The following is a 15,964-nucleotide window of genomic DNA, read 5'->3' as shown; positions in this document are numbered from 1 at the left end:
TTTCAAATAGTCAGCAAAATGAGGTTCCATAATCTCATTCTCACCATCAGCACGACCAGGTGGGATGGAAAAGACAGGGCAATCATAGTTAACTCAGACTAAGTCAGCTGTAATTTCCAAAGGCATTTTTCAGAATTTCTACTAACCTCACTACATACCAGAGACAGAGGGGACCCTGGGTTTTGTTTTATACATCTCCGTCCGTACTGTCAAAATCAGAAACACATCACCATAGAATGAGCTCTTCCACACCCTCCTATGGGATATGCTGTACACATTAAGGCCTGAGTCACACGCTAGCACCAGCCTTTTAGGGTGCTTGAAAGCACATTTCTAAACAATTACAGCTCTGCTGACTACTTACTGTATTTCAGAAACAGACAGTAAAAACCTAATGTTGATCCAGATCAAAACATCTTCTGGATCACAATTCTTTAGAGGGAAAGTTATTTTTTCTCCTCTACCTCTCCCCCCAATCGCTAATTCATCAACACAATTCCACTGCAAAGACTAAAAGTTATGAAATTGCACTTAGTAATACAAACATGTTGCATTCAGACCAGCTGGGCTCTCAGGTTAAATTGCTCCCTGATTCTGTAGCTGTCCTCCAGATCCTGACATAACAGGCAGAAGTGCTGCAGCTACACGGTGGCTGATCCCAGAGTTATTGCTGTTTGGTGGTGGCCAAAGAAAGGGCAGGAAATGTTCGACCAGATCTTCTTTACTTTCTGCCACTGTCTGAGTGCAGCTATGGCAGGGAACTTCAGAAAAACTTGAAGGGAATATTATTACCACAAGCCTTTCTCTTTTCTGAGCAGTGGCGGCTCAGTGCTGAAATGTAAATGTTTTGGCTATGGGATATCTAGGTACCAGGATAAGTGGTACTGTAGGATGCAATAGAACTCACTGATTTATTGAACTTTCCATCTGCATCACTCAAGCTTATGTTCAATCCTGTGTGACTCTTCTCTGCTTGTCTCATCAGGATGAAGGACGTGGCCTCAGGTGAAAAACATAACATAAATGCACATTCCTCTACTTAGCACTGCTAACTCTGTAAGTGCTTTTTGGTTCCATGAGATGAATAATGCCAAGACATTAATTCTCTGTGGTACTTCTGCATCCCAGGTATCCCAGGGATGAATAAAGGGTGAGCATGTAACTGTGCTTCATTCTGCTACTCTGATAATATCTCGATCCCCCCGTTAAAGCCATTTGAGAAAAATATTAGAAGTGATGATTTTGAATACAGACACATGAACAGGGTTTTGAGGGGAAAAAGGGGAAAACAGAGCTCCTTCCAATAGACATATAGTTTAATTCTACCCTACAACTGCTTTGATTACTGTAAGAAGAGACTTGTCTGGTCCAGCTGATCTCATTTCCATCAGTTGGTGACACAGACAGCTCAGACGCAGAGGGCAGTGAAGCTAAGCTCCACACCTCCCTGCGCTCTCCCTGAATCTCTGCACTCCAACCTTGTGTAGTTGGCAAAAACTTCAATGATTGATAGCTTCGTCTTGCTTAGAGTCTCTGCCAGATTTTGGTCCCGATTCATTAAATTCCCACTTTTGCTGTGTTTTGAAGTGAAGCTTTTACTTCAGTTCCTCCGTATAGAGAGTTAAATTTTGTCTCTGAAAGCTCAATAAATGGGGCTATCTTGATTGATGTTTTAAGTGCAACCCCTCCCCAATATTCTGAACATAATGAGGTTAGTGCTAAAAGCTGGGTTCTCTCTCATCTGTCTGCATTATCTATTTATTCCGCACACGTCACCATGGTAAATGAGTGCTGCATTAAGTACTAAATAGTAGAGGTCAAACAAACCCTGTGTTGGTTTCGTTTCCCCTCAGCAAGGCTGAAACATTTACTAATGGATTTTAGTTTATTACCTGATGTAAAAAAAATAAAAAAAAAGAAAAGATCAGTGTTATCATATTATTGAAGTATAACTTGAACATAATCTCAAAACAAACTAATTTGATATTCTTATTCAAAACATTTTTTTTCTTACAATGTTTAAATAGACTTCATTTCAAGTAGTCTCTAAAATTTTTTACTATTCTAAAAAAACACTTAGAATACAAACAGAATGTTTGCTCCAGACTAAACTGGACCTATTTTGATCCAAACTTCTTTTAATGCCACTAACTTCCCAAATTGTATGTTCATGTAGCTGTATTACATATAGCTTAAGTACTTTGACTACAAGAAGTAGTTAATTACACCCGAGCATTTTTTAATAGAAAAACTCACCATCTACTCAGAATTATCACCAAAACAAACCATAAGAGATGTACAAGTATTTTGCACAGCGCAAATCTGTTAGAGTTAGACTTCTAGCAAAATATTAATCCTTGTGAATGCAATAAAGTTAGAAGCTTTCCAACTAACTTCCCCACCAGGTTAGGTAGATGTACGCACTGCTGTTCTCTACCCAAGGCACACCTCTGTCACGTTAATACGCACGAAGATGATAAGAGAGGTAAACAGTCTGAAACCTTATCAGTCCTGACGCCGAATAATCAAGCAGCTGGAGATCTGTGACATGAAGCCATATATATTAAAAATTATTTGCAAATAATCTCCTGGGGTGGAAGAAAGCTGTTTCTATAGTACTTTTGTATAAAGAACAAGGAAAACAGGTGAAGAGTACAAAGTCCAATTCTAAAAATATCTCCTTCGCTTTCAGATAGTTTCACGGATGTTGACCCTTCCAGCACAAAACCAATGGGAGGCAGGGAGCAGGAGGAGCAAGTAACGTCACGGCACACATTAGGAGCTTAGCTGCACTGATAAATAAAAAAGTATGTCAATTCATGGGTTGCAGATTTGAAGCTGGAACGAGAGAAATGGGTATATGCAATTCCACCCAAATTGGGAGCATGTAAACTGGGAATTTTTGGCTTTATGGACTCTCAGCTGCACCACTTTTCTGGTCTAGGTCAGAAATCTGAGTCCTGGTCATGACTATCCAACCTCTATTCCCAGTCTGCTGGGCTGGCCCAGCCCTCTCCGCAGACCAGAGCTTTGTCAGGAACTCAGGAGATGTTTGCATCCCACAGTCCCCCTTCTCGTGGAGGGAAGGCAGGCTTCGCTGAACAAGAGGGACTCATTCTTGTTTTGACTAAATGTACTCACTTCAGCCAACTAGACTGTAGTCAGTAGAAGCAACCAAGCTCATACAGGCTATGTGTCATGTGAAACGTCCCTATGCAATTGTCATTAAACGCTGAAAATGAAGGAAGCATGGGTAAAAATAAACACAAAAAAATGGGGTAAAATAAGTGAATTTTGACCAGAACAGGCACAACGCCTTTTTGCTTCGACTTTCTTTGGGTAGTTTTCAGTCCCTTCTCCTCATTAAAGCATTGCTTACTGACTAAAGAGACAGTTCAGATTCTACTTGGCCACTATGTGAAATAGTAGGTATTTCCTACTGTTTCACGCTACTCATTTTACACAATCCTTAAAATGTTTCCAGGAAATTTTTATATTTGTGAAGTAATATGTCCATGACCTCAAAGAATAGTGAAAATGCATCTGGCTGTGTTGGTGACAACCTTTGGTTTAGACACAGCAGTGCCCGGTGCAACCCAACCGACTCAAGCCTAGTCCTCTGGCTTGCTGTCTTTACCATACTGCAGGCAGCATGACAGCTCTTTTGGCAAGTGATGACAATGACATACAAAATCCTCACCCTCTTATGGAGGGTTTTCATGAAAGATGCTAAGGAAAGTGTTGTGGGGTTTGTTTTGTTTTTTGGGTTTTTTTTTAATTCACTGCTTCTGTTTGGACCCTGTGAGCTGTCACTTCTTGGCTGCATAAAAAACAGCTCAAGGACAGTTTCTGGTCTTTTTTCTGTCTTTCTTTCTTTCTTATTTTTTTTATGTCCCTGAACTTTTCTTTTTCTTTTCATGGATCAGCTCATGGAGTCTTTACTCACACTGATAAAGTTATGCTGTGGCTTGTCCCGGGAGTTTCTGTGAGCCTGAACTGCAGAATAAATTCAAAGTAAAGCAAATGAAAGAACATCTGAGGGTACTGTTTAGAGGTAAGAAAAAGGGATCTAGTTTGCCATTGAACATTTGCAGTCACACATCAGCCTGCAAACAGCAGGATATTTTCAAGCAAAGACATTTTCCTCTCTACTTTGGAATCCCTATCACCGGTCAGGTCTTATGCAATGTTTATTTCATATATTTCATTGTTTCACTGTGTCAAATAGCCCTTTCCAGCACAGGCCTAAAGAGCACGAAGGTCCTCACTGCCCTGACCAACAGCGCCTGATCTCTGAGCATCCTGGTGCCACTGATAAGGTACACTGAGCTGTGCCAGTCCTGTGGTGGGAGGGGACACAAATCTTTTTCATTGCTTATTGCCATATCTCCACCAACTCCTTGACTGAAATAAAAACAGGCAGCACACTTAAATGGTATCCACATTTAGCGTATATAGAAAGACCAACTAGTTCAACCAAAAAAAAAATACAGTTAATGACAGTTTTTATTAACATACTTCTTTTCTGAATGCTTTATTACCACATTAGAAGCCTAAATTTGCAATTGAAAACAGCTGCTATTTGGCTTACTAACTTTCTTTTTCCTGTACCAAAGTAAGCAGTATGTCCTACCAGAATCTCAAGCTTTTGAAAAACATATCAGTTTTCACGAACTGTGAGTCCAAGAGTTCTACGTTGACTGAAGTTTCAGTGAGATTTTTGCCTGAGAAAGCGTGTCAGGACTGCTTTACAAAGCCCAGAACCTAGTAGGTGCCTCCTACCTAGTAGGTGTTTTTTGATCCCAGTTTAATTTGTCTTTGGAGAAAAAAAAAAAAAAGTGACCATTAGATGTAAAACAAACACATCCATTCCCCTAGAAGCATAATCTAACAAATATTTGTCACAAACATTAATGCTGGGTAGAACACATTGCATTTATCCCCTCAAAGGTGTGGTGCTGGTATAGTTTGCATCATCAGAAAAGCACATCTATACATGGTAATGAGATTTATTGTGTCTAGAAGCAATTTAGCATGAAAAACCTAATCTACTTTGGGTTGCTGTGGGATTGCCACAGGTGTAAGAACAGTTTTTCCTCCCACCACCCATCTGGCTATGTTGTTTGCTACTGCACTAAATATTGAGGCTGCTCCTGAGGCATCTCGGCAGACCGCTGGAGAACCGGCAGTGAGCTGAAAGGCATGAATCTGGACAATGGAGAATCAGCTGGGAGCAAGACAGAAAAACTGCTAATGCCCAAAGACAAGCTGTGAGCGAGTTCCTTATCTGGAGACAGGTACATCTTACTTATCTTCAAGTTATGATTTCCAGCCTTCAGAAAACTCAGATGTACTGAGTTGCACTTGGAATATATGTTTCATATTGCTTTTTGCAGTGATAATATACCCTTTCTGCCTTGAAATGAGATTTGCACAATACAAAAGGGCAGCTCTGGAGAAGAACTACATTGATACATACATACATACATACATACATACATGCTACATACATACATTGCTATGTTTTCCTTACTTCCAAACACTGACTAACATTTACATTACAAACAAGGAAGCCAAAACGTGCAACTGAGTAGGAAGGAGAGTGGGAAACAGCAAATACACAGAAAGTCCAGAAATGCAGAAGTTTATCTGAATGTTTACCCATATTCTAATGCTTCAAGAAGACCAAGAAGACTTTGACACAAGCTGAGCAGCCTTTGCCAGCCAGACTGCTTGATGTTGTGTTGGCTGTGTGACAAGGCTGGGCCGTACAGGAACGCCGGCACTGTTTTCAGATCACAGCGAGACCTAATGGCACTAAACCTGAGTTGTGGTCTGACATGCTTTCCTCCCTCAACTGGCACTTCTCTGCATTGCCACCAGCTGGTTCTTGAGCCATCACAGGATGATATGCTGCTAGTTTAAAGCAAGGCTAGACTTTTATTTCAGATAATAAGGATTGATTTTCACATATTTTTACTATATACTACATATTCTTATATTTTCATATTTTTACAAGGGCATGTAGTGATAGGACGAGGGGGAACAGCTTTAAACTGGAAGAGGACAGGTTTAGACTAAACATTAGGAAGAAATTTTTCACTTTGAGGGTGGTAAGGCACTGGAACAGGCTGCCCAGAGAAGTTGTAGATACCCCACCCCTGGAGGGGTTCAAGGCCAGGCTGGATGGGGCCTTGGGCGACCTGGTCTTGTGGGAGGTGTTCCTGCCTATGGCAGGGGGGCTGGAACTAGACGATCTTCAAGGTCCCTTCCAACCTAAACCATTCTATGATTCTATATATTCTGCTGTGCCTGGTAAGGAGACAGGACGTTGTGAGTGTAGTACGGCAGTGCAGAAATGGTTGCTTTCACCGTATAGTGATTTTCAGTTTCTAGTGGCTCCAATGATATAGTAAGAGAATGAGGAAGCAGGAAAGCTTCAGCAATTTTTGGATTAAGCTCTTGTGCAGCTTAATAGTTAAATGTATCTTTAAAACTAAGCATATGCTTTTGTTCCTTTTTTAAAGTACAGACATGGAGCAGCGGCGGCTATAGCAGGATATGAGTGGGTTACCCCAGTAACACATACAGGCATCCTGCACAGGATGAGATGCTGCACGTTCTTGTAGTTCTGTCCACTAATATTTGGTTTTGCTTTCACAGATAGTAAAAGGGTCTTATGATTTCAAATAAAAGCAAAACTAATAAGATAACATGAAATCAAACATCAGATGCTCACAAAATATAACTCCATTAATGGTCACTGAAGCACAATAAGGTTAAGTAACTTCATAACTTGAGTCTCAACTTTCTAGCGCTAGCTTCTCTGCTCAGATGTGGTATAACCGATCATAGAGCACTTTACAGAGCACTTACAGAAAGAGTTAAGGGTTTATTCACTGCTACATTGCTTTGCAAGCCTGTATTGTCCACTGCAACCATCGTTGCTGGTGCAATTTCTGTCAACTTTGATTGCAATTATATATGATGTCAACCAGAGTGAACAGGAGAAAATGCACCAGTCAATGATACTAAAGGCTGGAAATTAGCTCCTGCAGGCACATCTACCACCTGTCTTTAAATCATTTAGTGTGGTCTAGCCCTTCCTTGGAAGTGAGGAAGCCAAGTAGACTCTTCTTATAGCTTTTGAGTAGCTGTCATTGGTATAAAATAACTTAGCCTTAGTAGATGTTCCATTTTCACTTTATAGCACAATGGACTTGACCTAAATCAGTGAAGACAGATTCTTGTCAAAGCTGTAGCAGACATCAGGGATGGATGAGAAGACTTAGAAGAAAACAACTATTTTAGATCTTCGTATGGCACAACTCAAACTGAATTTATTATAAAGTTCTGAAATGTCCAAACACATTTTACGGCCTTCTGGTTTCCAGATGGGTCTGCACCCAGAACACCAGAATACCACAAAAATGCTGCTTTTTTCCTGCTGCAATCAGAAGCAGCTGCAACAGAAGGCTATAGAAAAGTCTGATTCTTAGAAAATGCCTGTCTCTGGTTTTCAAAATAAAAGAAGTTTAGATAATTTGAGTAAACTTTGCAGGGGCATCCAAACATTTATAATCACATTAGGACACACATTTCAAACCCTTGGAAGCATATCCTTCTCTGGCTGTTTGCTCCTAATGAGGGAATTGGAGTACTGGATAAAATTCAAGAGACAGGATTCTGGTCTAGCCCAGCTCTAATTTAATAGGTGGCCTTTACAGTATCGCTTAAATCCTCTGCTACTCAGTTTCCCCGTTGACCTTGGGAATCACGCTTCTAAAGCAATTTGCTGGAGTTTCAAGTTCGCACACTTACTATTATTATTTTATTCATTGTACACATGTACAGTGGTGAATTTAACATTTTTGGAGACAAACTGTTATCCAGAATCACACTGAATTCCATTCAAAATCCAAAAGAGACCAGCATTTGGAGTTTAATCAGCAAGGTGTCAAGAGTCCCTTGGACAAGCTGACTCCTCTGAAAGTTGAAGGTACACAATAATTTCAGAAACTACACAGCACCCTTCAAGATCAAGCTCATAAGGAATTTTTTCACTATTTATGCTTCAATTGTAAAGCTATTATCTGCCTTTCCAATTTGGCTTTGCAGGCCTTGTACTCAGCGGGTTTACGCAGCTACATGTGCACACCCCATCCAAAACATTTGCCCATATTGAGCATACAGTATGGAAATATGCACATGCATGCTCATGCATAAACCACAGGGTGAGGTGCAGGAAAATGAAGGTGCTTTCGAAGTTTTTATTTCTACTCTGACTTTATGGAAAATTGAAAAACAAAGCAAGATTATAATTTAACCAAGAATACCTTCATTGACATTAGTTTCCAGTATCTAGTGGGATAATATCTAAATGAGTAAATATAAATAAGTGAAGAAGGTGAATATACAAGCTCTTGGGCTTATATGGAAGTTGACTGATACTTGTAGCAATCCTGACTCATAATAAAAATGATTTATTTAAAGATTTATTATGAACATTGCAGGAAAAGAGATAACAGACACGTACCACTTTGTTTACAGTAAAATTTCCTGTAAATTAAAAAGAGTTCTTATTCTCTGTTTGGTTTTGATTTGGTACTCTACCAAGTATCTGTTTATAAAAGGAAATACGACGGTACAAAGTGTACACAGTGAATTGCAAAAGACATTAATAGTCAAGGTGAATTTGCTTTAAATTAAGTCCTATCAACACAGACACAGTAGATCCCATTAAGGTAAGGAAAGTCAGTCTAAGGCAGATCTTTCACATAGCATTACTGAAAGATGAACCGCCTGAAACTCAGGCCAGAAAGCCGTTCTCCAAACTGGGATTGGTGTTAGCCCCGCAGCAAACTCGTGGGTCACTCTCAGGGTCAAAAGAATATAACCTCAGCCATATGTCAGGCTTGAACCTCTCTAATCTGTGTGCTGTGCTGCAATGATCTCAAGCCCAAGAGCAGGGCTCTCTAAATGTTTCCTTTTGCCTTTTCTGAGAAACTTCAGCTGCTGCTGATGTTAATCAGAAGTGGAGACCCTCAGCACAGTGCAGTAAGCAGAGATCCTAACAGAGCTAAGATGGTTTTGTGTCAGTGAGGTGTCAGTGCATACAGTAATACCGTAAGAGACATATCTGTGAGAAAAAGCCTAAACTGCTTTTAAAAAAAGATTCAGGTGATGAAGAGAGAAGGCAGGAAAAAAAGTTGCAGAGCACTATATAAAAGAAAATTTTGATATAAAGTAGGTAGTGTGTTTCAAAGGGATTATGTCTTGAGGACTTTTCCCTGTAATCCATTTTTGCTGAGCTTTTTCACTTATAATACTCCCTAAACATCTTGTTAAAGAGTCTTTCTGAAGTCACATTTATATGACAAAGTATGCTGCAACTTCAAATCATCCCATCCCACAGAAAATCTTCTGTGAGGAGTCTTGGATGAAGATAATGTATTCACAGTTGAAAAGGAATAATGAAAACAGACATCACATGTTTCAATCAGGAAACTAGAAAACCTGTTTTGCAGAAGCAATTCACTTTGTTGAATTAGCCCTGGAGCCACCCTGGTATCTCTAGGGATCAGAAAACCAAAACTAGGACTTCATAGATCTCCAAAGTATCCACCCAGGGAAAGAAAAGGTTTGTGGATGGAAGTGCTGGATCAGGGTCATGTTTTCCTTGTACATACAACAAAAGATTTACGTGGAGGTTAAAATCCTGAAATGATCTACATTATCTGGAGGCCAAGAGTTACACATATTCATGGGGTTTACTCCGAACTGTTCTAAGATCTAGTGCTCTGAAATTAATGCTGGATTTTAAAACCATGTAGTTAATAAAACAAATTTGCAGGCAATCCTGTGTACACAAGTTCAATGGTTTAGAAGGTATGTTGGCACTTACCTGGGGGCACGTGTTCATTCATGATGACGAGCGATGCTGGTGTAGGCCTTCTTTTCCTGATCTGTAACATGAATAAACCAAGGAGAGTCATGAGGGTCCACCAACTGCCCTGCACCCAAAGCAAAGCAAAAAAATCCATCTGGTGCACTCCTGAGTATAGAAAAGGCAAAGTTAACAAAGAAAATATTTAAAGAACAGCAGCATGGCACTGTCTTCTGAGTGCTCGTCTGGTCTGCCAGTGATCAGGGTCATGCTGCTGCTTGTACATGGGAAGTAAAGGCATGGGGGAGAGCTTTCCAAAATACCCTTAGGATTTGCTGTCATCTTAAAGAAGTTTTTGGATGCATATTGCTGACACATATCAGTCATATCTTAAAATACTGACATTTATCTTTGCTTCAGAAAAGTGATTGCAGCAGTTTTGGAGGTTATGTGTGCAAATACCTACTGCTGTCGTAGCTTTCACAAGTAATCATGAATACTTTGTAAGTGCAATTGAGAGTTGATATTGCATGTGTGTCTTCCAATGAATTGATATTTCTAAACTGTGGCCAGAGGTGTTAGTACTGTTCTTTAACTAAAGAAAAAATATACTTGAGACTTTCAAAAGAATATTTTCAAAGAGCACTATACAACAGAACTTTACTTATCAATATCGTATGCAATTCTTATTCAGGGTTTATGTGGTTACATATTTTTGCTCCATTAACACTGGTTGAACTACACGATATCAGACTACCCTCCTATAATGCACACATTTGCATTGAAAGCTTTGTGTTGCTTCTCTAAAGCCTCCAGGCTATTGATATTCTATTGAATTAAAGAGAGGGATGAAGAGTATTTACGCGAGAAACCATTCTGACACAAAACCTCAATGTCAGTGCGTTTGTTCTTTTTTAGTTGCTGAGCCAACATCTGTATTTAGCTGGGTTCAAATTTTGCTTTCAGAGGTGTAAATGGAAAATTACATCATCAGGGTTAATGGGTTTATTCCAGATTAGCGTAACTGTAGCTGACAGCAGAATTTACTACTTTAATTTCATCACACGCCCACAGTGAAACTGTAGAGCACTTGGAATTAAACTCACAACATAAAAAAAAAAGGACTGCCCATAAATACTAGGCAGAATTTGGGCCACAGCATTTCAAAAGCCATGGGAATTCCAAGAAATCCTAATCCTATGGTTCTCACAGATTTCAGAAAAATATCAGAACACATCCTTCTTGAATTTATTGCTGGGATGTTCCATAAGGTATGGACATCTCACAGCTCAGAAGTACCTATGGACAAAATGAAGACCCGCAGCAATTCTCCCCTGCACCCTTCTAGTATTTCTTCGTTCAGTGGTCACTCACAACTCATCATTTTCTGGCAAAGGTGGCTGCCTTTTAAGAGACACGACATCAGAATATTCAGGAAACCAGATACCTGTCCTAAAGGTGCAAATAATTTCATAGCTAATGGCATGGAACTGTCAAGGTTATAATACTCCCCTGGTATCATCTAAAACTAGACTTACCAAAATAGAAGCAAATGTCAAGAAGGACTTGCACTGAGAGAAATGTACTGGGTCACCTAATTACAATTTATCCAGCTTTTCTCATAAGATTCCCTGGGTCCTTCTTTATGTGCATCTACGCATAGTAATAGATATCTTTTCCTCCTTAGACGTCTGTATTGCTATATATATTACACATATGTGTATGTTTTGGGAGTGAGTCAAAGCCTAAAATAATACACACATAATTCCAATGCAGACATAAGTCAGGCATATTTCTACATATATATATTTCAAATATATAAAACTCTAACAATAACATAAAGAAGACTGTATAAAAATACAGGAGGTAACTGAAGTGATAATTATTGTGCAAAACATAACTTGTATTTTCTCATGTTAAAATGAATGGTAAACACGCTGTACTTTGTGTAATATTTCCATTAGGAACCTATCATCATGTTTTGCTATATGTACAAATAATAAACTTTAGTTGATTTGCTGGGAGTGTGCATTCACGTGAAGTGTATGTATTAGGGTACAAGTCCAGTTATAGAAAAGGCACAACAAATATATACTGAGTAAACCTACCCAAGGTAAAGAAGCCTTATTCTGGCTAGAGGACTTACCCTCCTCCCTCTTTGGGTGTATCCAGACACCGCTATAACCTCCGGAGCATTTAATCTATAGTCACACTACTACAAGTTAGAGAAGCATTTAGGCCACAACTATTACCTGTTCTCACCGCACATCTCGCCCCCATTCCTACCCCATTCCCTCAAAACACCGCAGGAAACACTTCTTCCTTACCTGCTCAGCTGCTTCGGGATCTATTTGACTCTGAAACAGTGGCACAGCAAACTGTATTTTTTTAGGGCTGTTGGGCTCCATCCTGATGCTGAGGTGAGTCAGACGAGAGAAGAGCCCGGAGCTTGAGACTCGGTCTGCGCCTCTCCCCGGGCGCCCTCCCCACAGCCAGGCTGGGTGCTCCTCAGGAACAGCTGTAACTCCCGACTTAGCACGGGAATCTGTGTGAGCCCAGCAACTCCCTTATTCCACATCCACGGAGATGCCGCCGGCTTGGCTATTTTCTTTTTTTTTTTTTTTTCCCCCCTCTCCCTTCTCTTCCGCAGTCCTTCAGATCCTCTCAGCACAAAGCTGAAAGGAACAATAAGCTAATTGTGTACCAGTTCACTTCTACGTATGCCAAGCATTCACTCAGAAGCTAATTGAAAATGCAATACTAGCATTGCATGGCCTGGAGCCCTGGGATTTGAAAAAGAGGATCTCTCCACCGTACATTACTAACTGGCTGCTCAGAAGTGCAATGCAAGCTCCCTCTGAGTATTGCTGATGGGCTCTTAATTATTGATGAACACAAATCAGGAAGTTTTCAGATTTTGGGGGTGGCGGTAGCAGGAGGGGTGGATGCAATAATTCCATCTCTGTTACAGTCTGCCAGAACTGCTCTCCTCTTCTCACATATCAAACAATTGCCTTTGCTCTTTCAAATACTTTCCTAAACCTCTTCCAGGAAGATTTTTGATGATGATGCTACACAGATGCCTGCACTTTCATGAAGCTTATCCGGTGTGCTAACTGGGTCTACACCTTAGGCTGGGTTTGCAGATTTAGACTACGATCTCTTCTGGTGGGGTCCATCTCACATGATTTCAGATACTGAGAACATCCATATTTAAGTCAGCTATCTGGGCTCCCTCATGCTAGACACATCAAAGGGCATTTCACCCTGCCCTGGTTAAGTGGAATATAGCGCTTACTGGAAATGACAAGTTCTCTCCTCTAACCCTAGAAAAAGTAAAGATGACTCAGACTAGTTACCTCACTTTTAAATGGCTAAAATTCAGAGGGCAAATTTCTGCTTCGGGGCACAAAATCTGTACTTTCTTCCAAGGCCAGGAAAAGAATTTGGTCAATCATACCAAGAGTACCCTTTGGTGAACATAATTTATTTTCAATTTCCATTAACTCAAAAGAAGTGTATGAAACGATACACAGTGACCACTGACTTAACCTACCTCTTTGCTTCGAGCACCTGACCACTGCTAAGCAGCAGAGCAGAGCTCCTGTGACAAAGATGTGCTTGATGCCAAAACTGCATCCCCAGATGGAAAATGCTCTAAAGCCAGTTGAAAGGGCTACGCTGAAAGTTTAGCTCTAAGCCAAATAGTGTTGGGCCAATCTCCTGTCACACACTACCACCAATTGGGAAGATTTTCTCTAAAATGAGGTACAGCAGGAAAAAGCCAGACTGGCACAGCCCATCACAGAATCAGCTTTACCTGGGATGAGGTTACCTGCAGAGAGAAAGTGCACTTTCGTCAGGTTTTTGGAGGGCCTGTGAACTCTCTCAACAGGGAAGGGAAACACAAACAGCCAGAAAGAAGAACAAACAGATGAAATTCACAGAGTAACAACTTGAGTCTGCCTCTGACAGATTGCAGTAAGGAAACAGGGAAGCAGCTGAATTCAGAGCTCAGGCTGAACACCACCAAAACTCAGAGGAACTTGAACATTTCTTGTTCAGGCCACTGAAAGCATTAAGGACTTCCACAGTTCATCACAGGTTTATTCAGTCACTGAGTATTTTCCCACGTGTGGCAGTGGAGGAGGCAGGGAAGGAGTGGGGATCACGGTTAAGAACAATGCACAGGCTGTGCACAACAAATTAAACCGGGAATGGAATATGTGTTTGGCTTTGATTTATACAAACGAAAACTGTTAACACATTATCGGAATACCAGGGTATTTCTGAACAGAGGCAAGCACACTAGCTAGTTGGTTTATGAAGAACCTGATAAAGCTCAGGAGGTGAGAATACTCTAAAAGTTAAAGACCCAGTTAACTCCATGATCAAAAATAACTGTCAGTGAGGGCTGAAATTTCCCTCCTCATCCAAATCAAACCTACTGTGTACCATAGTGGTTTCCAGCTGACAGTTAGTAGCTGGCAATTTTCCTGTTAGATTTATTGTGATAGTTTATGTGGCGCTAACTTAGAATTGTAGAACTAGAGAAGAGTCCCGCTTGGAGGGGACTTCTGGAGATACCTGGTTTCACCTGCTGCTCGAAGCAGGGCCCAAGATCAGGTTATCCTGGGCCCTCTCAGGCTGAGTCCCGAATATTTTCGGTGCTAAGGTGAAATGCTCCGTTTCATTTACCACAGCAAATGAAAGAGGTGCACAGCATAGTCATGCGTAGTGTTTCATACAATCATTTTTAAGCCCTCACTATTCTTACAAAGATGAATCATAATTTGCTTTATAGATTTCCACAAATGATTAGAGCCAGAGCACAATTGCAGCAGTTCTGCTGGTACAACTAAGAGTCTAAGACAGTACAGTACGAGAAGCACACGCCGCTTTCACTAAGGACAATTAGAGAGTTGTTTTCAGGACAGTCTAATTATCCAATTTCAAAAGTCCTTCATGAACAGGCATGCCATTAACTTCAATGACAGCTTGAGACATAGCAGATATACACAGGGATACACCCAGGGGGAGGACATATACAGGGATCTGAAGTTGTGGCTTTTGTCTGATAAAATTTCATATTTAAAATAATTTTTGTTTTCTCAGTCCCTGATAACGTGAGAAAAATATTTCCCAGCTGCTTTGCTATTATATATATATGAATAGTATATTTTAAATATTGGGTTTCTCTATAAAAAAACTCTTTGCCCTAAAATATCTATTATAGCTGTCTATGAAACTTCATGTATTACATTATGCTAGTGTATGTTATGTAACAGTGTATGTTATTGTATTGCAGGAGCTATAATTCTCATTAAAAAGGCTTAAGATTTCTTATGTTAATGATAAAATCAGTTGAAAGAACATATTCAGATAGTGAAAAAGTATGAAAACATTAAATGCTCAAAGGATTATAGAGGTGTGTTTCAGCTCTAGATTTCCGGACATGGCTGTCTAAAGGAATCAGGTCTCAAATCATTGCTAGCAATGGTGTCTGAGGAAAAAGCTCAACAATCACCTGAAGAAACAAACAAATAGAACCGCTTCTTGGCAGGTTCAGAAGGGAGCCAGACAGCAGGACAGGACAAGACGCAAGGGCAAATTCTTAATGGGGCTGCTATGCTTCGGAGAGAGGCCCACTGACGATGCGACGTGGAGATCCTCGCCTCTGCAGTTCTCCTCTCTGTGCCTATTTGGAGCTGGCTGCCCAGCAATCTTCACATGCACTGTAACAGTAAAAGTATTTTTAAAATAGTATGAGAGGCATATTTCAGAGCGCACTCGGATATAGCATTTCAGGATTACTACATCAGCTCACTCTTACACCTAATTTGCAGCACTAGATGTCTCCGGGCAAAGTGTGCTTGCATTTTCTATAGACTGCATCATAGTCTGGGGAAGAGCTGAAATGCATTTAAGTACTGCCAAATCCTTTTAGCTCATCTTCTGTTTTTAGTGCACTCCCCGTAATGTTTCAAATTCCTTCATGATTCAGCTAAAACTATCATGGAAAAAAACCCCAAGAATAACTGTCTATGATCTTTCCTTCCTATGTCATTCACCAGGTTC

General features: G+C 40.3%; 1 protein-coding gene across 1 annotated transcript in view; it reads right to left on the bottom strand.

The window, feature by feature from the left end:
• Positions 1–12,294, bottom strand: part of PPP1R1C (protein phosphatase 1, regulatory (inhibitor) subunit 1C) — a 55,932-nt gene extending 43,638 nt beyond the window's left edge. The window contains exons 1-2 of the mRNA XM_009885618.1: positions 12,214–12,294; positions 9,905–9,965 (exon numbers count right to left, since the gene is read on the bottom strand). Of these exons, the coding sequence (XP_009883920.1) occupies positions 9,905–9,965; positions 12,214–12,294 (142 nt within the window). The remainder of the gene's footprint in view (positions 1–9,904; positions 9,966–12,213) is intronic.
• Between the last annotated feature and the right edge of the window lie 3,670 nt (positions 12,295–15,964).

This window comes from Charadrius vociferus, unplaced genomic scaffold, assembly GCF_000708025.1.
Source record: "Charadrius vociferus isolate BGI_N301 unplaced genomic scaffold, ASM70802v2 scaffold315, whole genome shotgun sequence".
Classification (NCBI taxonomy): domain Eukaryota; kingdom Metazoa; phylum Chordata; class Aves; order Charadriiformes; family Charadriidae; genus Charadrius; species Charadrius vociferus.
Note: the sequence above shows the minus strand (reverse complement) of the source record. Positions and strands in the feature narration are given on the sequence as shown.